The 23,931-nt window shown below is 50.1% G+C and overlaps 1 protein-coding gene across 16 annotated transcripts in view; it reads left to right on the forward strand.

The window, feature by feature from the left end:
* EHMT1 (euchromatic histone lysine methyltransferase 1) overlaps positions 1 to 22,280 on the forward strand; it is a 116,013-nt gene extending 93,733 nt beyond the window's left edge. For all 16 annotated transcript variants that reach the window (XM_083875777.1, XM_083875780.1, XM_083875770.1 and 13 more), the window contains 12 exons: positions 1,815 to 1,937; positions 4,027 to 4,128; positions 4,943 to 5,047; positions 7,667 to 7,821; positions 8,524 to 8,691; positions 9,049 to 9,193; positions 10,036 to 10,113; positions 11,357 to 11,472; positions 13,630 to 13,716; positions 16,622 to 16,700; positions 19,233 to 19,408; positions 20,669 to 22,280. In XM_083875777.1, coding sequence (XP_083731903.1) covers positions 1,815 to 1,937; positions 4,027 to 4,128; positions 4,943 to 5,047; positions 7,667 to 7,821; positions 8,524 to 8,691; positions 9,049 to 9,193; positions 10,036 to 10,113; positions 11,357 to 11,472; positions 13,630 to 13,716; positions 16,622 to 16,700; positions 19,233 to 19,408; positions 20,669 to 20,855 — 1,521 coding nt within the window. In that variant the 3' untranslated portion in view covers positions 20,856 to 22,280. The remainder of the gene's footprint in view (positions 1 to 1,814; positions 1,938 to 4,026; positions 4,129 to 4,942; positions 5,048 to 7,666; positions 7,822 to 8,523; positions 8,692 to 9,048; positions 9,194 to 10,035; positions 10,114 to 11,356; positions 11,473 to 13,629; positions 13,717 to 16,621; positions 16,701 to 19,232; positions 19,409 to 20,668) is intronic.
* The last annotated feature ends 1,651 nt before the right edge of the window (positions 22,281 to 23,931 follow it).

Genomic DNA, 23,931 nt, shown 5'->3' on the forward strand with positions numbered 1-23,931 from the left:
GATGGGAATCAGCAGTGGGAAATCCTGTAAAAATCCTCCTCCATCCCAGGGTTTGCTGAGGGAGGAGTGGGGCAGAGGAATGGGAGGGTTTGGAGGACACAGCTGGAATTGTCCTGCTGGGCTGTTCTCCAGGCAGGGAGCAGGGCAAGGTTTGGGGCAGGGGGGGAATCTGTGCCTGAGCACAGCCAGAGCTGGGCACTGCCAGATGTGCCAGGACAGCCTGATGTACTGCCAGATGTGCCAGGACAGGCTGACTGAGCTGCCAGATGTGCCAGGACATCCTGATGCACTGCCAGATGTGCCCGCACTGCCAGATGTGCTGCCAGGCTGCAGGAGATCTCCAAGCTCTTGGTTTTGCTCTCCAAGCCAGGTTGCTGTTGATGATGAGGGCAGTGAGGCTCTGGAAGCCTTGGAAGCTGCCAGACCTTGTTTTCCCTTCTGTCAAAACCTGAGGATTTTCCCTTCTGTCAAAACCAGCAGGATTTTCCTCTGCAGCATAAATGTCTCATATGTGGAAAGGAGTGAAGGGAAGGTGCAAATTTGGTTTATTGTCTGAGATTTGGATTCTAACTGAGGGAAGATGGTCAAAGCTGTTGAGCCTGCTCCAAAACAATGTGAAGGAGAAAAAGGATTAAAAACTTAATAGTTTTTCTATTTTTGTACTGGTGTACCTGGTCTGTGGAGTGAGTGGAAGTGTTTTGTTTATCCTCTGGGATTGGGAAGCCTTAAAGAGCTGTTGAGAAGGCAGCAGTGAGTGGCCCTTGGAAATGATCCTGGTGCATTTCAGCACCTGGAATTGGAGGCTTTCAGGTGCTGTTTGAAGGCAGCAATGGCCCTTCCTGGCTGCTCTCACTGAAATCACTGTGAAGACAGTGGAATGAGGAAAAGGAGCAAAGCTTGTGAGATATTACAAGTGAGATATTACAACTCGTGAGTAGGGTTGGTTTGTTTCCAAAGTGCTTCATCTTGTCTCTCCCTGAGGTCTGGCTGGGAATGGCCCCAGCTTGTTCCACCTGAGATGCCTCTCCTCTGCTCTGGTTTAAATAGCTCTGGCTGGGGAAAAGAGTCAAAACAAAGGAATTCAGTGGGAGGCACCAGAAAACAGCTCCTTGTGCCAGGTGAACAACCTGAGTCAGCTGCTGTGAGCAGGTCTGAGCCTCACACACACACACACACATCTGCCAAGAGCTGAGACCTTTTGGGTTTAAATTTTGGGTGGTTCCTCAAATTCTCAGCTTCCTTAATTCCTGGGAAAAGAGTGATGTGTTGGCTGAAGGCACTCTGAACTGAACAGATGCTCAGAGACCTCTGTGGAACTGGTGCCATTGACTTCCACAAGAATATTTAGCCAATCCCCAGGATATTTTTTTTTTTACAGCTCCTGCCTCTGTTGCAAATCAGCAAGTTGTTCCTACTGCTTGTGACATTGAGAAGAGCTGGTTGTTGTAGTCTAAATGATAGACCAGGGAAAACAAAGCTGCTGGAAAAAGGAGGAAGGCTGACTTTTCCAAGTTGTTACACAAACAATATCTAGAAAGTAGGAGCACAAAATCTATTAATAACAGGAGTTATTTAATACCAGCTGTTGGCTTCCTTACAGTTCCTTCCTGGCTGGGGAAGGCAGGAGAGTGTGTGCTGTTTCCAGAGCAGGTGGACTTGCACTGCATTTTTTCCTAATTTTATTTCTTTTTTATTATTATTTTTTCCCATGATTAATATGGCCAAATTTCAGGAAAAAAAAAAAAAAGTGTTATTTAATCTCTACTCCTAGATCTTTTCTCTGCTGACTGTCCTTGTCCCTGCCCTCCCCACAGGCTGGTGCTAACATTGACACCTGCTCCGAGGACCAGAGGACCCCGCTGATGGAAGCAGCAGAAAACAACCACCTGGAAACTGTGAAATACCTGATCAAGGCTGGAGCATTAGTGGATCCCAAGGTAGCAGTTTATTCCTTTTTTCTCTCCTGAGGAAGCCTCTGTCCAATGTTTCTTCTTTGAAGTTTTGGGTGGAAGTGCTCAGGTTGAGGAGAAAAGGAGTGGTTTGTCTTGGAGGTGTCATAATCTCATTTTTCTGCTGGCCATGAGCTGTTTGAAGCAAGAGTTGCCACTTGTCCCTTTAGTTTGTGGCACCAAATGTCAGGGGGATTTGATTTCAGAAGTCTTAGTGCCACAAATCCATCGCAGTGGAGTTGGATTTCAGAGTTCCCTTCTCTGTAGACTCTAATAATGAGAGTTTTGGGGTGATGTTTTAAAATGGGCTGGTAATTAGGTGCTTGCCAAGCCAGGAAAAAATGACAGAGGAAGCTGTCCTTTCCAAAGGATTGATGTATGGATTCTTGCAGTCATGCTGCAGTGGCAAAATTGAACCCCATCTTTAAACCCTACCCCTTAATTTAAACCAAAACAATAAAAATGCAGCTGGTCTCTTTGCCTTTAGCATGCTCTGGTTGCTTTGCAATCTTGGAAAATACACAGATCATTTATTAGCCCCATAAATCAGATGCTATTTTGGAGCACAGGAACCCTCCCCATGTGAACTTATTGTCACAACCTGCTGCTCTTGGCTGGGTTTGGGAAGGAACTGGCAGCACTGCACGAGGTATCAGGTGCTGCCCAGTCCAGGGCCCTAAATGGATCCTTGGGAAGCTGGAAAGGGGGAAAGGACAGGACAGGAGTGTGTAGGTTCATGCTGCCACTGTCCCAAGTGCCTTGGAGCAGCCCAGACATCTCACACCTGACTGATCCCTGTGCAAGAGAAAAGAGAGGAGAATTTGTTCTTCTGAAGGTCAAGGGGAGGAGAAAAATTCTGAGCTTCTTGCAAAAAGCAAATTAGAAGCCTCAGATCACATCTGGGCTGGTTTATGATGTTAATGAGTTTCTTGCACCAGCTCAGGCTCTGTTTGGAAGCAGCAGCTTTGGTTTGGAAGCTGCTCCAGCTGTTTCCAGGGGAAATCCAGCCCTTACCTGGGGCAGGGGTGTGCAGACCCCTGGGGCTGCAGGGCAGGGAGCTCCCCAGCCCTCAGGGTGAAGCTGTTGATGCTGTTACCAGGATAAAAAAGCCCCACTCAGAACCTGCAGAAACTTTACAATAAAAGCTGCACTTGGTTCTTGCTGATCCAAGGGGAAAGCTGTGGAATTATTCAGCTGGAGCAGGCACTTAGAGGGGTGTAGAAACTCTGCTGTGTCCCAAGGAGCCCTCATGGTGCAATCCCTGACCTGAGATGTCCTCTCCTTGCTCCCTCACCCTGCATCATCACATCAGCTCCATCCCAAAGCTCTCACCTCCAGCGTTGCTCCCAGGGATTTAGCTGGAAGGAGTCATTTGGTTTTTGCAGTCTTTTGTTTCCTCCTCCTGATTTCCTGCTCTCTGTGCTAAGCTCTTGGGATATCAATGCCTGATAAAAATCAGGCTGCAGCCAGAGAGATCTTTGGTGTGATGGTGGGAGCATTTCCATCATGACTCACAGCCTGTCCATCTCCTCCAGGCCTTGGATTCCCAGCTCCCAAAGGCATTTTTTCTTTCAGCCTTTGGGGTTGTTTTTAATCTCCTGTCTGGGCAGATGGCTGTGGGCAGGATGGGGGACCTGGTCCCTCTGCAGAGAGACACCACACCCCTGTGTCCTGCTGGGATAAGACCTTGGGATAACAAAAAAAAACAGCAAAAAAACCTGGAGAAATGGAGCATTTCAACTTGAGACAAAGCTATTTTTCTGATGTAAGGTTTATGTAAGGGATTTCTGCTTCCCTTTGGCTCTCCAGCACATGGAGAGGAGTGAGAAAGGGGCTGTTTGGGGCTGGTACCTTCCCCAGGCTTTGCAAAGCCCTTGGCACTCTCAGCCTCCTCCTCTGCACAGGTGACACCCTTTGGTGTAAAACTCCCAAACTCTGCTTAATTCTATCCCTTGCTCCTGCTCTCTGCCCTCCTGGCAGTGAGGCTGGAGACTTTGGGGAGTTCTCTGCTCCATCTGGGAACTTCTCTGCTGTTTCCGAGCACCCCTGAGGGTTTGTTGTGTGCTTGTGTGTGCAGGATGCCGAGGGCTCCACGTGTCTGCACTTGGCAGCCAAGAAGGGCCACTATGACGTGGTGCAGTACCTGCTCTCCAACGGGAAGATGGATGTCAACTGCCAGGTGAGGCTTTCCCTGGGCCAGGAGCTGCTTTGCCCAGCTCAGGGGCTCCCTCAGCACTCTGCTGTCTGCCCAGAGCTCACCCAGGGACAGTCCTGCTGCTGGGGGACACTTCCAGCTCATCACAGTGACAATTCCATCTGCCAGGGCAACCCATCCCTCACTGACCTCAGGGAAAGTTCCCTTGATTTGCAGTTTCTCCTTGAATTGCTGTTGTTACAGGGTGTCCCTGTGCTTTTCCTTATGGGGGGGATCATGGACAATGGTGTGGGATGGGTTGAGCCTGGCACTTGTCACTGTGGGGTTTGCCCATTGCTGTGGGGTTTGCCCATTGCTGTGGGGTTTGCCCATTGCTGTGGGGTTTGTCCATTGCTGTGGGGTTTGTCCATTGCTGTGGGGTTTGCCCATTGCTGTGGGGTTTGCCCATTGCTGTGGGGTTTGTCCATTGCTGTGGGGTTTGCCCATTGCTGTGGGGTTTGTCCATTGCTGTGGGGTTTGTTCATTGCTGTGGGGTTTAGAGGCAGAGCTGCACCTGGGGCAAGGGCAGAGATCTCCCAGGCTTCTCAGGGAGTTTCTTTAAGATCTTTTATCCACCCTGAGAGTGCCTTTTGGACAGTCTGGAGATGCAGACCAGGCTGGAGATGCAGTGCCAGCCTGCTGAGCTGGAATAAACTCCAGGTGTGCTGCTCCCAGCCACGCTGGGCTCTGCAGCACCCCAGGGACCTGCAGCAGTGCAGACAGGAGGGGGATGAGGGGACACCCAGGGTGTGTGGGGAGCTGTGTCTGTCCCCTGTGTCACCCCTCGCTGTCCCCACAGGACGATGGTGGCTGGACACCCATGATCTGGGCCACGGAGTACAAGCACATCGAGCTGGTGAAGCTGCTGCTGGCCAAGGGCTCGGACATCAACATCCGTGACAACGTAAGGCTGCTCTGGCATCTCCTGCAGGAATCACAGTTTCTGTTTAAACCCCACACACTGCCCCACGGGACAGATTTTGGGCTCAGTCCTTTGCCCACAGTGTGAGTGAGGAGTGTCTGGTGAGAGTTTTCCTGCATTCTGGGAAGAGGTTTGGTGGTTTGTGGGGTGTTCTTTCCCTCCAGCTGCTCTGTCACAGCCTGTGAGGATGATGTGTGGGATTCTCAGGCTGATCTCAGCTCTGAGCCTCGCTGTTCCCATCCCTCTGCCCTCTGTGCTGCCACTGGACCCTGCACCAGGCAGGTCTCCTTTAGTCCAGATTTAGCAGCTCCATGTGTGTCCCAGGCCAGTGACTCTGGGTGTGGGTTAGGGGCACCCTGTGTGCCTTTTGACCTTTATTTGTGTTTCTGCATGGCCTGGGCACTCTCCCAGCAGCTCTCAAAGCCTGGCTGTTCCTGCCATCACCGGCACCAAGCTCTGATGTGTGCAGAGCATGGCCAGGCTGGAGCTGGGATCCCATTCTGGGAATGCACTCAGTGCCTGAGTCCCTGGGAGCTCTGTGGGAGCCCAGCTCTGCCCCTGGGGCTGTGCCAGCTGCTTTCCCAGGGATTTCCAAGGAAATAGAAAAGATACAAAGGAGATACTGTCTGTTTTTTTTCCCCAGCCTCCTTCAGGGGAGTCATTGTATCAGCACTGCTACTCTTTTTTTCCTGATACGTTGTTTCTCCTTTTTTTTTTTTCTTGGAGTCTCTAAGGATATTGAAGTGTGGTGTCTCTCTCCATTCCTGGAAGTGTCCAGGGCCAGGTTGGACAAGGTTTGGAGCAGCCTGGGAATAGTGGAAGGTGTCCTTGTCCATGGCAGGGGGTGGCACTGGATGAGCTTTGAGGTCTTTTCCAAAGCAAAGCAAAGCAAAGCAAAGCAAAGCAAAGCAAAGCAAAGCAAAGCAAAGCAAAGCAAAGCAAACCAAACCAAACCAAACCAAACCAAACCAAACCAAACCAAACCAAACCAAAGCCCTCTGTGTTCCTGTGATTGTGTGGTTTAACCACAGCCCTTTGCTCACTCCCCCACAAATGGGGAGAGAATTAGGAAGGTAAAAGATAAAAAAAGACTCATGGGTTGAGATACAGTTTAATAGGGAAGGCCAAAGGCACAAACACAAGCAGAACAAACCAGGGAATTCATTCAGGGCAGGTGTTCAGCACCTGCAGGAGAGCAGGGCCTCACCCATGGAACAGTGACCTGGGAAGACAAAAACCATCACTCCAAACAAACCATTCTGGGAGAAATATTAACTCTACCCCAGCCAAAAGCAGCACACTTAGAGAGTTCCCAGGTAGGTCTGGATCCAATCTTGTTCCTTAAAGCAAGAGTCAAGGTGAGAGGGGGATTTTTGGGCTGGTCCATCTGCTCGCTGACTCTGAACAAAACAGACTTTTTGATCTGTCACAGCTTCGAGATCACACATTAATGATGAACATCAAATCAACTCAGTCAACAATTTACTTGAAAGAAAGCTGTGCTCTGAACAGCTGTGTGTGTCACACATCTCTCCTGGACCTGCAGCTGGGGTGTCCTCGTGGATGTGCTTAAGGACAAATGTCACATCCTGCTCTGGGAGAAAATGCTTTTGATTGTGATGATGCTGCTTTTTATGCAGGAGCAATGCAAGGCAGAGCACCAGTCCAGGTGTCAGTGACCTGTCTGAGCTGCAGCATGTGGGTGCAACCCACAGGATGGATGTTTTCTGTCTGGGATTTTTCTAGATGACACTGTAAAGGGAAGCAGGAGCTGGGTAGAAAAGTATTCTCCCCTCCCTGATGTGTGGCAATAACTCCCAGGACCTTAAGTTGTGTGATAACAGCTCAAACACTCCAGCAGCAGTTTTGTTTTCACTTTAAAAAAGAAGAAAAAAAAGAGAATAGCTGGGTGATCATTACTATCATTTCACTGTTGTCATCGACGTCTTCAGAGCCTGTCATGGGGAGGGGATCGACGTGTGCTGCAAATTGCAGTGTAACAGAAAACAGGATCAGCCCTTAAAATATCTCCATCAGAAAGATGAGTGTTCAGCTATTTCCAGTGCTGCTAGTGAGAGATGAGTACATACAGTATTTAAGAGATGCCTGGAGTCAGATTGATTGCTTACCCCATGGCTCCTGGTTCTCTTTTTGGCACCTTCACATACCCTCTGTGCTCTTTTCCTCCTTAATTTCATGCTGTGCTCTTTTTCTCTTTAATTTTGCAGCCCTGGGAAGGCACAGTAGCTTTCCTTGCTGTTGGGGCAGGGGAAAACTCAGCTTTCCAGCCTTTTCCAGCATGTTTGTTCACGTCTGTCACCTCTTTCCCTGGATTGATGCAGATTGGTTTGTGGCTTGGAGACAGACGAGCTGTCTGCGTGTGTGTGTGTGTAGGGAAGGTGATGGGTTGCCTTGGTGTGCAGAGGTGGATGGAGTGAGAACTCCCTGTTTGGCTGCTCTGAGGTTTCACCCTGGGCATTCCCAGCCACACTGAGCAGGGTGGGGATGGTCGCCACGTCCCGAACGCTGCAGGTGCACAGCTGAAATCCCAGAGCCCACGGGGGATTTAAACAATCTCTTCTCTGTCCCCTTTCCCTCCAGGAGGAAAACATCTGCTTGCACTGGGCTGCTTTTTCTGGCTGTGTTGACATAGCTGAGATCCTGCTGGCAGCCAAGTGCGACCTGCACGCCGTGAACATCCACGGGGACTCGCCGCTGCACATCGCGGCCCGAGAGAACCGCTACGAGTGCGTGGTGTAAGTGCCCTGCTCCCCCTGCCTCCCTGCCTGCTCCTGCCAGGCTCAGCAGAGCCTCTGAAATGCCTCTGGCCTTCACACACAGCCCAGCATTGAGGGATGGAGGGCTTGTTTTTATCCCAGGGGTGTGGAGGGTGTGAGCTGCTGCCAGAGCCGGTCAGAAAATGTGGATTTTGAGGGGTTGTGCTCAGCCTGGGCTTCCCAGCAGGAAGGTGTCAGGATTCCTTGATTAAAGCTTTTTTTCCCCTCACAACTAGCATGGTGACAGGGCTTTTCCTTTGCTTCATCCCTGCTCTGAATAAAGCCATCAATGTTCTCACCAAAAGCTGGTGAGTATAAACAAGGGCCAAGTCCAGCAGCAGTTTCCTGTGGGGCTCTTCCATTTCCAGCCTACTCTTCCCACCCCCTATCTTTCCCTGCCAGAGAGAGTTTCAAGCCTGTCTGAAGTTAGGCTGGTACCAGCAAGGTACCTGAAGCAAGGCAAGGTTTGCCCAGAGCTCTCATGGGTGCCCAGAGCTCCAGTCTGTGGCTTCTGTCAGAAGGATTCACTGAACCATGCTTAATAAAGAAAACTCAGGTGATTATTCACTACTACAGATTCTTCCTCGTCCCTTAAGGGCTGGCTGGAGGATGTGATTCAGCTTGTTTTCCCCTTGCCTGCTTTCTCCTGGGGAATCCTTATCCTTCCTTGCTGTTTTGCAGTCTCTTTCTTTCCCGTGGCTCGGATGTCACTTTAAAGAACAAGGAGGGTGAGACTCCACTCCAGTGCTCCAGCCTTAACTCTCAGGTCTGGGTGGCTCTACAGATGAACAAGACTCTCAAAGAATCGTCTTCGGAGAAGCCTGCTCAGATAGAGAAGGTGGTGAGCAGGTGAGAATAGGGCTGGCTTTGCTTGTGGGTCATGAAATTGAGCCCTTTGCACAGGGAAGGCTGGGGGGGGCTGGTTTAAGAAAGAATTGTGTAGCTTCTTAAGCTGGTGTGAAGGTCAGTGTAAGCTTAGCAAGAGCTAAGCCCGTGCTGATTCAGCCCATGGTTTGCAAATTCATCCTCCAAATGGAAATATTCACGAGCACAAAGAACCATCTGTAAGGCAGGGTGGGAAAACACGAGCTCTGTTCTGGTCTGAATGGCTTTGAGTGCTCAGTGGTTCTGCTCCAGGATGGCATTTGAATGGCCCCTTGTCTGGGGGGGACTTTCCTTGTGTGACAGCTCTCTCTCCACTGGCAGGGACATTGCCCGGGGCTACGAGAGGATCCCCATCCCCTGTGTCAACTCCGTGGACAGTGAGCCCTGTCCCAGCAATTACAAATACGTGTCACAGAACTGTGTCACCTCCCCGATGGACATTGACAGGAACATCACCCATTTACAGGTGAGGGATGGTGTTTTATTCCTCTTCTGGGATGTGCTGTGCTCCTCAGAACACATTTGGCATTCCACGTGGGAATGTTGAGTCCTGATATTGCCATCAAATTCCAGCTGAGGTTGAGTGCCTCACCTCCAGCTCTTGTTGTAGGAAATGGGATTTTGATTTTTTCTTCAGTGTTGAGCTCTGTGTTCAGCTGTAGCAATGGCCATCTGGTGCTGGCTGATGTGGCTCCCATTTATCCTTGTCCTCTCTTCTGGAGGCTGGAGAATCAGGGATTTGCTGGGACACCTTCCCATGGGCTGCAGCACCCAGGCTGAGGCCTTGGCTGTGATCCTGCAGTCCTGGAAGGGCTGGGAGGGGAAAGCAGAGATGGGGAAGTTCAGGGTGAGGGTGAGGCCTCGCTGGGCACAGCTTTGAGGTGGCTGAAGTGACTTTCCCAGAGCCAGTCCCTGTTGTGCAGCATCTGGTGGTGGGGCTGTACTGCCTTGGGGAAAGACTGAGACAGCACAGCTGCATCATCTCCCAGCTCTGGTCCCTCCTTGGAGCTTTCCCTGTCCTCAGGTGTGGAGAGCAGCTCACAGGGCATGTGGAAGGGTTAAAAACAGGGGAATATTCTCTCCTGAGCAGTGAGGCTAGCTCAGAATGAGATCCTTCCTTGCAAGGCAGAGTCCTTTGGTGCTCACTGCACACAGAAATGAACAATGGAGTAAAAACTACCACTGAATGGTGAGGCTGGTGATCCTTCTGGCCAAGGAGCTGCAGCAAGAGGAGGAGATTTTTCTCAGTCACCAGTTGCAGTGTCAGTTGTGTGAGTGGTGTGGAATTAACCCTTTGTTCTCTTGCAGTATTGTGTCTGTATAGACGATTGCTCCTCCAGTAACTGCATGTGTGGCCAGCTCAGCATGCGCTGCTGGTACGACAAGGTGAGGACACTCAGCCCCCTCCTGGCCCACACCAGGGCTTGGGAGGGGAATTTTGCCTCGTGCAGTTCCTTGCACAGCTCAAAGCCAGGCTGGACAGGGCTTGGAGCAGCCCTGGTGTAGTGGGAGATGCCCATGGGAGGGGCTGGGATGAGCTGAGCTTTAAATTCCCTTCCAACCCAAACCATTCCCTGCTTCTGGAATTCCAACTCCTTTCTTCTTGACTTAAAATGAAGTTACAGTCTCGGCTCTGAGACGTGTGATAATCCAAACTGTGTGCTCAGGGCAGCTTTCCTTGTGTTGTTTGTGCTCCTCTCGTGCCAACTGAGCCATTAATTACACCCATATGACAGGGAGCACTTAATAATCCATGTGTGAAATCAGCTTCCATTTCAGAGCAACGTGGAAAAGTAAGATGTAAACAAAGGGAGGGGGGAGTAGAAAGAGGATTTTTTTTTAATCTGCTTTTATTTATTGTGATTCTTCTGGATGAAGGCAGAGTAATGATGTTTTCACTGCCACATTGCCAGAAGTCAGGTTTGTTTTGGGTAAATGCCTCAACCCTCCAGGGAGGTTTTTGAGATTCATCTTTGGGCAGGTGCTATAAAGATCAGAAGTTCTGTGAAGCTCTGCAGGTTTCTCCCAGGGGGAGTGTTGGCATCTTTCTTGGCTTTGTAGCCCTTTTATTTACACATTAACAGGTGATTACACCTCTCAAGCCTTAAAAGCCAAATTTGTTAAATATGATAAATTGCATCCATCGCTTCCTTAATATCCTGTATGTCAGTAAATAATTGAATTGTAGCTTTTTTTTGGGAGTGTTCTTTGGGAAGGCAGTGTGGTTCACAGAGCTTGGGTTTGCTGGCCTTGGAGTCTGCAAGTTCAGGCTTTATTCCAGAGGCAGACTAAGCATCCACTTCTCCCTCCAGCACAGCAAATGGCAATAGTGATGATGATGCACACCAGTTTTCTGCTCAGTGCTGGGAGGTATTTTTTAAAATGCTGTGTAGGGTGATGGCAGACAGCAAAAAATCTAAATCCTCTGGCTGTTTGTCAGCTGTGGGTGACAGTGGTGCCTGTGCTGCTGTCAGGGTGGAGCAGAACCACTGCAAACCTGAGCTCTGACACTGAGTTTGGGGCACAACTCCACTGTGGGGTTTCTCCGGCTTGTTTTTACCCTGAGGGGAGTTTCTGCCTATGGTTTTGGGAGACAAATAACCCAGTCTGGGGTGTCTCTGTCCTTCAGGATGGCCGACTCCTGCCTGAGTTCAACATGGCTGAGCCCCCCCTGATCTTCGAGTGCAACCACGCGTGCTCGTGCTGGAGAACCTGCAGGAACAGGGTGGTGCAGAACGGCCTCAGGTGAGCAGGAGGGGCAAACAACAGCTCATCTGGGCAGGACCAACCCCAAACCCATGAATTTTCTGGCTCTCAGCTCACTCCTAATCCCACAAAAGCCAGCAGAGAAGCTGCAGCTGGTGGGATGGAAGCGGGTTCCTGCGCGCTGCCGGTGGGAATGAAGCAGCAGTGGGTTGATGAGCTCAATTAACATCTCAGTTAATGTCTGCACCCTGCCCGTGGCACCATCAGGTGGGAGCTGCAGGGTTCTTTCATCAGCTGACCATAAAACATACCAAAAGGCTTGTGGATTTGCATGCACAGCCCCAGTGTGGTGTCTCAGGGGGAGAGATGAGAAGGACATGGCAGCAACAGGGCTGCAGAGTCTGAATTCCAAAGATCTTGTGAGCCAACAGTCTAAATTAGAAATACAGGCCAGCATGCCCAGACTTGGCTGCTTAAAATTCCAAGTTCTTGGCCTGATTCCCCTGAATTGGGTACCTGAAGGCCTGTTGGCCTCGCTGCTCCAGGTTAGAATGTTGGGATTTTGGTGCCTGGCTAAAAATGACAATATTTTGGTTTGGACCTCTGCTATGGTGGAGTTTACCACTAAACTGAGTTTAAAGGGATCCCACTGAAAAAAAAAAAAAAAAAAAAAGGCTTTTTAGAATTTCTTTGTACTGCTGACAACACTCTTCGTGCAAGCTTTGTTAGTTTAAATGACATTTTGCAGTGGTAAAAATAAGCAAGGAAGAAACTCGATGTGTTTCCTCAGAACTTTACCTTTCTCTGGTTTTCCCTGCCAAGCTCTGGTGCCTCCGTGGGTGTTTCTTTAGGAGCTGTACATCTAGAGCTGTTGCTTTTGCATTTTTTTACCTTGCTGAAGTGTTTTTTCTGAAAGATGGGCAGGGTTGGAAACCCAAGCAGGAGCAGCTCTGCTGGGCAGGAGAATCAGGTGCTGGGCAGAGCTCATGGTCCCTGGGGAGGCAGAGGGGAAGGCTCCTGCCTTGGGGCTGCAGCTGCCACAGGGGTGCTGCTGCTCTGTTTGCAGTGCTTCCTTTATCAGATTGGCCCCAAATTAACTCTGCCTGGCAGAGCACACGTATCCAGCTGGCAGCCTGGCCCAGCTCAGCTGGCAGCCTCAGCTCAGAGCCACAGCCCTGCTGCTGCCAGTGTCAGATCTGAGCTGGGCTCTGCTCTGCCCTGATGGACAAGCCAAAACCTGGGGCAGCTTCCCCAAGCCCCAAAGCCAGTGTTAGACCCCGCTGCTCTGAGAGCAATCCCTCCCCTGAGGTTGTGGTTTGCCCTGGTGGAGCTGTGGGCAAACAGGATAAAATTCCCATCCTTTGGTTTGAGCTGACAGTGCAGGAAGGGAGTGGGCGGGGGAAGAGAAGTACTGGGAAAAGCAACAGGGTGAAGTTAAGGTGAGCATCAGATTTCACTTAATTCCGATAACAGCCTTGCTGAGAGTGGGTTTTGGTTCCCTCAGGGATAGAGCAAGCTTTTCCTAGCCCTGGAGACTGTTCATCCTGCACTTAACTCAGGTTCTGGCTGAGCACGAGGCAGAATGACTTACAGGATTGTTTCTCTGCCTATAAACCTCATCAGTAAAATTCCACAGAGCAGCTATTACACCAAGAAGTCTCAAGTTGCAGCTTTTCTTTCTTGTCTTTCAGCCAGGCAGCTGGATGTGATGGGATTGCTGAATGCCCTGGCTTTGGCAGAGGGCAGAGGGGTCAGAGCATTTAGCTCAGGGTGTTCTTTAGTCCCTGGGAGCTCCTTGCCTTCCCCCTCAGCTCCACTGCTGTAAATCCCCTTCCACCTTCCCTGCTTCCCCCAGGGCTGTGTGCAGGGGAGGGAAATGCTGCTGGTGGTTTTTTGATAAATCATCATCACCCAGAACATCCAGCCCTGTCCCCCTTGGTGTGCCCCTGGGCAGGCAGCAGGGCTGACTGGCACCTGTCCCTTGTCCCTGGGCAGTTTCCATTTTCCATGCAGCATCTGCCCACAGCTGGGAGCTCTGGGAGTGGAGCCTCCCTGCAGGGTGAATATTAAAATCCTCTGGGAGTGTGTGTGATGATGGAAGGTGCTGCCTTTTTGCTCATCTCTCCGTGGAAATCGGTTCTTTCCGTGGAGTGCAGCCATCAGTGTGGTCTCACTTCCTCTCTCCCTCTTTCCCAGGACTCGGTTGCAGCTTTACCGGACACAGAAGATGGGCTGGGGGGTGAGGACGATGCAGGACATTCCTCTGGGGACCTTTGTGTGCGAGTAAGTGGTGCAGCTTTCACCAGCCCAGAAACCCCAGCCCTGCCCAAATCCAATGTCGTGCCTATGCACATTCCTCCTCTGTCACACATTTTCTCACTCACCAAATCCAAGTCCTCAGCTCCATGGGTCCTTCCTATGAGCATCCCATAGACCTGATTCCTTCTTTTCCTCCTCTCTGGAAAGCAACCCCAGGGCTGCCAGGACACAGCAAATCCAAGGATCAGCTCCTCTGGAAGAGCATTTTGTGTTAAACATCTGGATTAGAGCCCTGGGTGGGCAGTTGCTTTGTCCAGTGGTTGTTCCTCTGCTTTGGAAGGATGATGGTATTGGTGTGGCTTTTATCCTGTAAATCCTCACAGGCAGCAGGAGAGGCTGAGGGAGCTGGGGAAGGGGCTGGAGCCCCAGGAGGGGCTGAGGGAGCTGGGGAAGGGTCTGGAGCCCCAGGAGAGGCTGAGGGAGCTGGGGAAGGGTCTGGAGCCCCAGGAGAGGCTGAGGGAGCTGGGGAAGGGTCTGGAGCCCCAGGAGAGGCTGAGGGAGCTGGGAAGGGGCTGAGCCTGGGGAAAAGGAGGCTCAGGGGGGACCTTGTGGCTCTGCACAAGTCCCTGCCAGGAGGGGACAGCCGGGGGGGTCGGGCTCTGCTCCAGGGAACAGGGACAGGACAAGGGAAAATGGCCTCAGGTGGCACCAGGGGAGCTTCAGATCAGAGATCTGGAAATGGCTTTTTGCTGAGGCACTGGAGTGAGTCACTACCTCTTCAAGTGATCAAAAGGCATCTGGATGTGGCCTCTGGGGACGTGGCTTGGGGTGATCGTGGTGGTGCTGGGTTCATGACTGGACTCAATGCTCCTGGAGGTCTCTCCCAACCCTGATGATTCTGTGACTCTGTAACTGCCTCCTGTCCCTTCAGCACAGCCCTGGAAGCAGCAGCTTGATGAGGAGAGGTGTCCCCCTTGGTGGCAGTGTCACCCTCCTGTCCCACAGGGCTCAGGCTCTGCAGCTCCTCAGGGCTGTGCTCCTGGGCAGGTTTCCCCCTGGCACTGGATTTTGGTGAAGTTCAGAAGCTGCTGTTGCTCACCCTGTGCTGCTGCTGCTGCTGTGGGTTGGGTTGGGTTGAGTCTGTTCTCTTCATGCCAGGTTGGTAGGTGGTGGAGCTGCTCCTTCTGCAAACAGCACAGCTGCTGTTGGTGGAGAGGCTGGGAATTAGTGGGATGCAGGAACCAGAGGAGGATCTGCTGTGTTCCTTTTGCATCCACTTATGATTTTTGAATATTTGTTTTCTGTTCCAGTGGTGCTTTAGGAAGGTACCAGCTGCACCAAGCCAGGTGTTTCAGCCACACCTTCAGTGTGGAAAACACTTGTGCCTGTGCCAGGGACTGCTCACTGCTCTTGGTTTTAGCCTGGAGTCCCCTCTGACCACAGAATTAAGGGTGGAAAAACCTCCAAGATCATCTGTTCCAGCCTCACTCAAGTCCAGGCTGTTGGGGCAGTGAGGAGTGAAGCCCTGGGATGGAGTTATTTGCCATCACTGTGCTGAACATCCTGCTGGGGAGAAAAACAACACTGCCTTGAGCACAGGAGTTCTTAAATAAAAGGGGATCCTGGTGGGTTTTGGAAGGAACATGCACCCCTTGCACATCCTTCCCCAACTCTGGGCCTGGAAAATCAGGGAGCTGTTTGTATCTGTGAACAGCCTGGGAGAGGAAATGAGTTATAGGAATAGGCTTTAAAGGAGCATTAAACCAACGATTTTTATTGTCATTGTGGTATTTTATTTCATGGAATTATGAACCTGCAGTGGCTGGCCCTGGGCACGGGGCCTCTCTGGGCAGAATTATTCAGCTGTTCTCAGCTGCTGCTGCCTGCTGGGCCTTTCCACAGCGATTTCTCTCCCTCTCTGGCCACCGTTTTATGCTTTAGGCCTCCAAGGAGTGGTGATTTCCAGCAGTGGAGCAGTGAGGGCAAACAGGAGGCTCCCAGTTGGGAAATACAGCCAAAAATCCCCGGTCACAGATCACAGGGATCCTCTCCAGGTTCACATTTCCTGGCTCTGCTCCTCCCCAGCCTGGGAGTTAAATGCTGCCTTGAGCCCCAGGGGGATTGGAGGCAGTTGTTTAACACTTGGAATATGCCTGAGGGCTGCAGGAATTGCTGAGAGAAGAGTGGCTGCTGGCCATGGAAGTTCTGTTGATGCTGCAAAGAATATTTATTCATGTGGTGAATCCTTTGCTCAGAATAATCCGTGTTTCATTGCAGGCTGGGAACACACACACACCAAAATCACACAAACACAGATTGGTGTGGGCTGGGAGAGACCTTAAACCCCATGGATCCTGCTGGTTAGGTTAGACCTAAGGCTTTTAAACCAAAACTTTTGAGGTTGTGTAGCCTATAATTGCTCAAAATATCCTGGAAAACACATGAGGGGCAGACACAAGTGTTTTGTTTTGGGGTGTGAACAGCACAAACACTGCAGTGGCTGTGACACAAACCTGAGTCTGACCAGGAACTTCAGGAGACTTGGATTCATCTGTTGATCTTGGCCAGCAGAGAGATTTGCAAAAGGAAACACAGTCCTCAGGAAAAAAAATAAATTAATTGATTTTTAATATTGAAGTGGTTTTAATATTGAAGTGGTTTTAATATTGAAGCGGTTTTAATATCGAAGCGGTTTTAATATCGAAGCGGTTTTAATATCATTACTGTAATATTTAATATTATTTAAGTGTTGCTCTGAAGAGGTGGAGTTTGGAGCCAGGTTTTCCCAGCTGGAAGTTAGCAGAGCTGTGTTTGGTGGCTTGGAGCTGGCCAGCACTGTGGGCTGGGCTGCATCCCTGTGTTTTTCTCCCCCAAAAAAGAGGAATTTAAACCTGTGGTGACCCCATCCCTGCCTGCCCTGTGCCCACAGGTACGTGGGGGAGCTGATCTCCGACTCCGAGGCCGATGTCCGTGAGGAGGACTCCTACCTCTTCGACCTGGACAACAAGGTATGTATTGTCCTGCTTTAGGGCAAAATTGGGAGGAAACCTCAACCTCCCACTGGGGTTCCTCTGGAGAGAAAACCCAAACAGCCCCTCACCCCTCCAGCCGGTCCGGGAAAAGAACTTCCTCAGAGAAAAGTGGAAAAAATCTATTTATTTAACAAACAAAGTGCCCACAAGAATAAGGAATGAATAATATGAAACAATAAAACCTCTCACTGGTCTGAAGAGAGATGGCAAAACTGAGAGAAGTCCTTGCTGGGAGTTAGCTCAGCTCTCTCAGTCTTTTATCAGTCCCTTCAGTGCTGGAAAATGCTGAGTCCAGACCCTGCTGGGCCACAGGTGCAGCTCCTGGTGCTCCTCTGGGTTTTTTCAGTCCAGAGCAGATTTAAACAGTCCCAAGAAAAAGGAAAAAAAAAAAAAAAAAATCCATGAAACTTCTTTGCCTCAGCTAGCTAAAACTAACTAAAAGGAAAAAAAACAAAACAAACCTCTCTCTGGCCACTGTTTGTGCATCTGATAAACACACAAACCCAAGGAATAAAGGAAAATGCTGAGGAGTGAACCCTGCAGGTGCCCAGCCAGACAAACCTGACCCCTCCAAAGAACCCAGAGAATGTTTATCTCCACCTTGATGTGCAGCAAAATCCTGCAGAGAGCACAGTTTGCTGTGCTGTAGTGGAGATGTGGTTGAAGTGAAGAGTTAGGGCTGGTCCAAAGGGCAGCAGAGCCAACGTGTGCTGCTCACACCAGTTTTGAGGAAGATGCTCTTCTGTCAAACCCCTTGGAGCATCCTGAGGTCACTTGTCCAGGTTTTGGTATTCCCAGCCTGGCACCTGTGAGATTGCCAGCTCTGTGAGTTCTTCATAAAGTGATGATCAGCTCAAAGATTAAAAAAAAAAACCCAACAAACCCTGTTTGCTCATAAAATCACCATCAAACACCCTGGCGAGGGCTTGTTGTGCTGTTTGTTTCCCTGCGCTGCTCTCTGAGGGCTCTCAGGGCAGAGATTTTGCTTTGCCAAGTACAATCTAAAAGTTTTAAGCAAGACCACGACTTCAGACTCCCCCAGGGAAAAGGAGAAGTGAGAAAAGGTGAGCTGGGGACTCACAGGAGTGGGGTGGCTTCCAAGGAAGGCTGTAAAACACTCTGTGCCTTGTTTCTGTCATCAGCTTGTGACAAAGAAGCTTTGCTTTATTTTTTTTTGTCCTTTTTTTTTTTTTTTTTTTAAGCAACACACGTTTCAAGAGCTGAGAAAAGATAAATAATGAGTCTGGTGTGAAAAACAGGGTGGGGGGTCAGACTGGAATTAAGAAGTTGGCAAGGATTTTAGCCTGGTTTATGACCTGGGCCCTGCCCTGATTGGCAGCTCCGAGGGAGAATCTCTGTTCTGGCTCCTGAGAATCCTTCAGGGAAGCAGGAAAGGAGACCAAGGTGGAGAAAACCAGGCACCAAATCACTGGGGGGTGGTTAGAGCTGCCCATGAGGGTGGGCAGGGCAGAGCCAGAGGGTCTTGTGTCCTTCAGAGTGATGGGGCTGTGCCAAGGGTGTGAATCCCAAATCCAAGGTCCTGCTGGGGCTTGAAGGAATGGCTTGAATGGACGTGTGGTGTGGTGAGAGTGCTTGGGTTGTCATTTCTGTTGTCTGGGTTGTTGTTTCTCTAGTCCCCGTCCCCTGAGCTCTCTCCCAGCCCCCTGTGAGGTGCTCACAGTCCTGCTCTGGGTGTTGGGTGCTCTCATCCTGCCCCACCACAGCGTTTCTGTGGATAAAACTGATGGAGTGACATCCCTGATGGATGAAATCAGAGCTGGTGACACTGTGTGTGCTCAAGGCCCCTCGGGGTGATGCCTCCCCCAGTTGTGGGGATGTTTTCCTGCACCTACAGCTCATCCATTAACGATCCGAGGTGCTTGTCCAAAAGGGACTTGGAGCACCACTAATGGATCTTTTTGCTTTTGGCCTCTTTGCAGCTGAAATTAGCTTCTGTAATTAAGGCCTCTGCTTTGCACAGTCATTCTCTGCTGGAATAAAAAAAAAAAAAAAAAAGCCCTGAGGGGGGTTCTTTTATTTTCAAGGAAAACAAAGTATTGCTGCTCTCTGGAAAGGGAATTTCTGTGTTCTCACTTTCACTCTTATCTGCAAAACCCTGTGTTGTCTCAAGGCTCTGGCTTTGTGTTTCCAAGCTGTCGTGTTCAATTAGGGGACAGAACAGATACCTGTTCCCTTATCCAGGGGCTGGTAAGGTGTCAATCCCACTGTGCCAAGCTGGTGCTTGCACTGGGAGAACTGGGGTGCCAGAGTGTTCAAAAGCAGCTCTTGGGGTGTGTGGGGTCAGAGTGTTGTGCAGTAAACTCAGTTGAATATAAATTGAATACAAAAGTCTGTGTGTGTGTTTTCAGTCCTCCCAAACCCACATCGAGTGCCCTGCCCTGGCTGTTCCTGGAGCTCTCCAGGGTGTGAACAGAGAGACCAAAGCAGCCTTGATCATTTATTGACCTCAGCACTCCCCTAACGAGCCCTGTCCCCGTTTGTCCCCAGGATGGAGAGGTTTACTGCATCGACGCCCGTTTCTACGGCAACATCAGCCGCTTCATCAACCACCTGTGCGAGCCCAACCTGATCCCGGTGCGGGTGTTCATGTCCCACCAGGACCTGCGATTCCCCCGCATCGCCTTCTTCAGCACCCGCCACATAGAGGCCGGCGAGGAGATCGGGTACGGCCACACCCCTGTCACATCCCCTGTCACACCCCTGTCACACCCCTGTCACATCCCCTGTCACATCCCCTGTCACACCCCTGTCACACCCCTGTCACACCTCTGTGACACCCCTGTCACATCCCCTGTCACACCCCTGTCACATCCCCTGTCACATCCCCTGTCACATCCCCTGTCACACCCCTGTCACATCCCCTGTCACACCCCTGTCACACCCCTGTCACACCTCTGTGACACCCCTGTCACATCCCCTGTCACATCCCCTGTCACATCCCCTGTCACATCCCCTGTCACACCCCTGTCACACCCTTCACACCCACTGCCACACCCCTGTCCCACCCCTGTCCCACCCCTGTCACACCCCCTGTCACATCCCCTGTCACATCCCCTGCCACACCCCTGTCCCACCCCTGTCCCACCCCTGTCACATCCCCTGTCACATCCCCTGCCACACCCCTGTCCCACCCCTGTCACACCCCCTGTCACATCCCCTGTCACATCCCCTGTCACACCCCTGTCACATCCCCTGTCACACCTCTGTCACACCTCCCTGCCATCCCCCTGCCACACCCCTGGGTTTGTCCCCAGGGTCCCCTCAGGGAGTTTGCAAAGTGCCAGGATCAACCTGGTTGTGTCCACTCATAGCCCTGAGCCCCAGCCTGGGCAGCAGGGGAGGGGATTGTGCCCCTCTGCCCCTGTGCTCAGCTCAGAGCCCACCTGCAGAGCTGCCCCAGCACAGCAAGGACCTGGAGCTGCTGGAGAGACCCAGAGGAGGCTCCAGAGCTGCTCCAAGAGCTGGAGCCAAGCTGGGAGAGCTGGGAGTGTTCACCTGGAGAAGAGAAGGCTCCAGGGAGAGCTCAGAGCCCCTTGCACTGCTCCAGGAGAGCTGGAGAGGGATTTGGGGACAAGGGATGGAGGGACAGGACACAGGGAGTGGCTTCCCAATGACAAAGGGCAGGGATGGTTTATATTAGATAATGGAAGAGGTCTACAATGAGTAGAGAAGTCTACAATGAGGGTGGGCACAGGGTGCCCAGAGAAACTGTGGCTGCCCCTGGATGCCCTGGGAGCTTCCAAGGCCAGGTTGGATGGAGCTCTGATGGAAGGTGCCCCTACCCATGGAATGGGATGATCTTTGGGATTCCTCCAACCCAAAACCATCCCGAGATCCCCTAAAGCTGTGTCAGAGTTTTAGGGGATCAAGCAGGACACTGGCTCTACCGTTCCCTTGACCCCTCCTGTCTCTCTCTCTTGCAGCTTCGACTACGGGGACAGATTCTGGGACATCAAAGGCAAATTCTTCAGCTGTCAGTGCGGTTCACCCAAGTGCAAACACTCGAGCTCGGCGCTGGCCCAGCGGCAGGCCAGCACCTCGGCCCAGGACACGCAGGAGGAGAACGGGCTCCCCGACACCAGCTCAGCCACAGCCTCTGGCCCCTTCTGAGACTGACCCCTCCAACCCCCAGAGAGTCACATCCTTGTCCCAGTTTCCACTTAAAGAGGAAAGAGGAGGAAAAAAAAAAAAAAAGACGACGCGAAGCGACACAAAAAATTTCAGAAGAGAAAATTAAAAAAAAAAAAAAAAAAAAAGGAAAAAAGAAAATAAGAAAAAAAAAAAAAAAGAATGAAAAAAAAAGAACCCCGCTCAAGGAAAAGCCAAGGGTTTGTGACACTTAGGGCTGTGCCACCGACTGTTACTTGAGGAAGGAGTGAAAGCAAATCTCGCCTCCGTGATGTTGTTCTCCCCCTCTCTGCTCCTGGAAAGCTGCTGGGTTTCACAGCTCTGCGTGCAGGGGTGGCTCTTGCATTTTGTTCTTCTTATTTTTTTGCCACCCGAGCTGTCCTGGCCTCCCCTGTGCACAATCCCAGAGCCAGGGAGAGCCGCCCGTCCTCGGAATGTCCCTCATTGCCTGGATCCCTCCTCTGCCCACCCACCTCCAGCTCACCCACAATAAACTCTGGATACTTGATGAGACTTTTTAATTTCTGGGAAGAGAGAGGGGAGGTGCTGGCTCTGGGTTTGCTTGGCACAGCCCCCCGGGGGCAGGTCGTGCTGGTTGGTTTTTTTTTTGTTTTGTTGGTTTGGTTGGTTTTTTTGGTTGGTTGGTTGGTTTTTTGTTTTTTTTTTTTTTTTTTTCTATATGGATGAATAATTCCTCCCCCATCTCGCAGGACGTTGTGGTGGGGGCTCTACAAAACACCCTCAATTCTCTCCAAACAGCTTTTTTTTTTTTTTCTCAACTGATGAGAAGAACCCCAGAATCTTTCCAAGCCCTGTGATCCTTGGCTCTCTCCCTCCTGGATTTTTCTCCGTTCAAACCAGCTCTGTCCCTGTCTCAGTGTTGGGTTCCTCCGTGAAGGAATCCCCCTCACCCCATCCCACGAGTGATTTTAGACAGAGAAAAAAAAAACTGAAGAGGATTTTACAAGACACTAATTCCTAAAAAAAAACAGTTTCCCCCCTCTCCTCCTCCCTTTTTTAAAAAGATAAATGAATGAAATATATATTATAGAGGACCTGGACTGGCTGGGGAGGACAGACGTGTCAAGGTGAGGAAATTCCAGATGCCACCAGCTCGTCTGTTTTCATCCCTTTGCTCCACGCTGGGCACCTTGGATTGATTTTTAAGCCACACACGCTTAAATGAGGTTTCAATGAACTGATTTATTTTTTATCATTATTGAAAACATCGGGGAACGAGCATTAAAAAAAAAAAAATAAAAAAAATGGGGAAGAAAAAAAAAAAAAAAAGCTTGAAAAAAAAAAAAAAGACAAAAAACGACAAAACCCACAGAAAAAAAAACACCAAAAAAAAAAACCAAAACGACGACAAAAAGAAACCACAAAAAAAAAAAAAAAAAACAAAAACGGTGCTGATTCTGGTGTGATTTTTTGCTCACCACGTGAATATAAACTTATCAATTGTATAAAAAAAAAAAAAAGAACAAAGTGATTTTAGTATAAAAAAAATGCAGGAAAAAAAAAACAAAACTTTTTTTAAATTGTTAGTATTGTAGTGTGAATAAATTCGCCATCACCTTTTGTGTGGTGGCTGGGCAGGTCATTATCTTAATTTTTTTTTTTTTTTTGCATATATCTTTAAATACTGTAATTAGTGCAGTAACAAGTTTTTGTTTTGTTTTGTTTTTTGTTTTTTTTTTTTTTTGTTCATCTCTTCTAGAACATTCATAATGCCATCATGTTTATTATTATTATTTTTTTTTTCTGTTAATGTTTTTTGACAGTTTTAAAGGAGCAGCCTTTTGGCTCTGATCATTTTCTTGTTCTGTTTTCAATGAAATCAATAAAAAAAAAAAAAGAGAAAAAAAAAAAGTGCTTTAAAAGGAGTTTGGCTTTTTTTTTTGTCTGCTTTGGAGGAGGGATGGATGACCCAGAGTGGGGCTGAACTGCTCCTTGATGGGCTTGAAAATGAAGAAAGCAACAAAAAACAAAAAGGAAGAGGATCCAGCCATCCAAAATCCCATAAAAATATCCCTAAAGGGAAGGAAAGGCCTGGCCTGGGGCCACCTGGGATGGGGGGGATGCAGAGGGAGCTCATCATCCTCACAAATTGTGCAGGTGGTGAATAAATTGTGGTGTCTGTAGGTTGGGCTGGGCTGGTTTGGTGAGGAATGATGGATTTTTGCTGCTGGAATTGTGAAAGGTTCTCCCTCCCTGAGCTGTGGGGACGTGAGGCAAACCCCTCATTGCAGAGGGCTGGAGGAGAAACCACTCTCCTTCAATTCATGGGACATCCCTGATTCCCTCCTTCCCCATCGGACATCCCTGATTCTCTTCCTTCCCCGTGGGACATCCCTGATTCTCTTCTCCATGGGACATCCCTGCTCTTCTTCCTTCCCCATGGGACATCCCTGATTCTCTTCTCCATGGGACATCCCTGTTCCTTTTCTTTCCCCATGGGACATCCCTGCTCTCTTTCCATGCATGGGACATCCCTGCTCCCCTTCTCCATAGGATATTTCTCCTCTTCTCCATCCTTCTCTTCTTCCTTATCCATGGGACATCCCTTCTCCTCTTCTCCATAGGACATTCCTGCTCTCCTTCTTCATGGGACATCCCTGCTCCTTTTCCTTCTCCATGGGATATTCCTCCTCCTTTTCCTTCTCCATGGGATATCCCTGGTCCTCTTCCTTCTCCGTGGGACATCCCTTCTCTCCTTCAATTCATGGGACATCCCTGATTCCCTTCTTCTCCATAGGACATTCCTGCTCTCCTTCAATTCGTGGGACATCCCTGCTCCTCTTCCCTCCCCATGGGACATCCCTTCTCTTCTTCCTTCTCCATAGGACATTCCTGCTCTCCTTCAATTCGTGGGACATCCCTGCTCTTCTTACTTATCCATGGGACATCCCCGATTCCCTCCTTCCCCATGGGACATCCCCGATTCTCTTCTCCATGTGATATCCCTGCACCCCTTCTTCTCCATAGGACATTCCTTCTCTCCTTCCTCATGGGACATCCCTGCTCGTCTTCCTTCCCCATGGGACGTCCCTGCTCC

Source organism: Zosterops lateralis (assembly GCF_965231275.1).
Source record: "Zosterops lateralis genome assembly, chromosome: 20".
Classification (NCBI taxonomy): Eukaryota; Metazoa; Chordata; class Aves; order Passeriformes; family Zosteropidae; genus Zosterops; species Zosterops lateralis.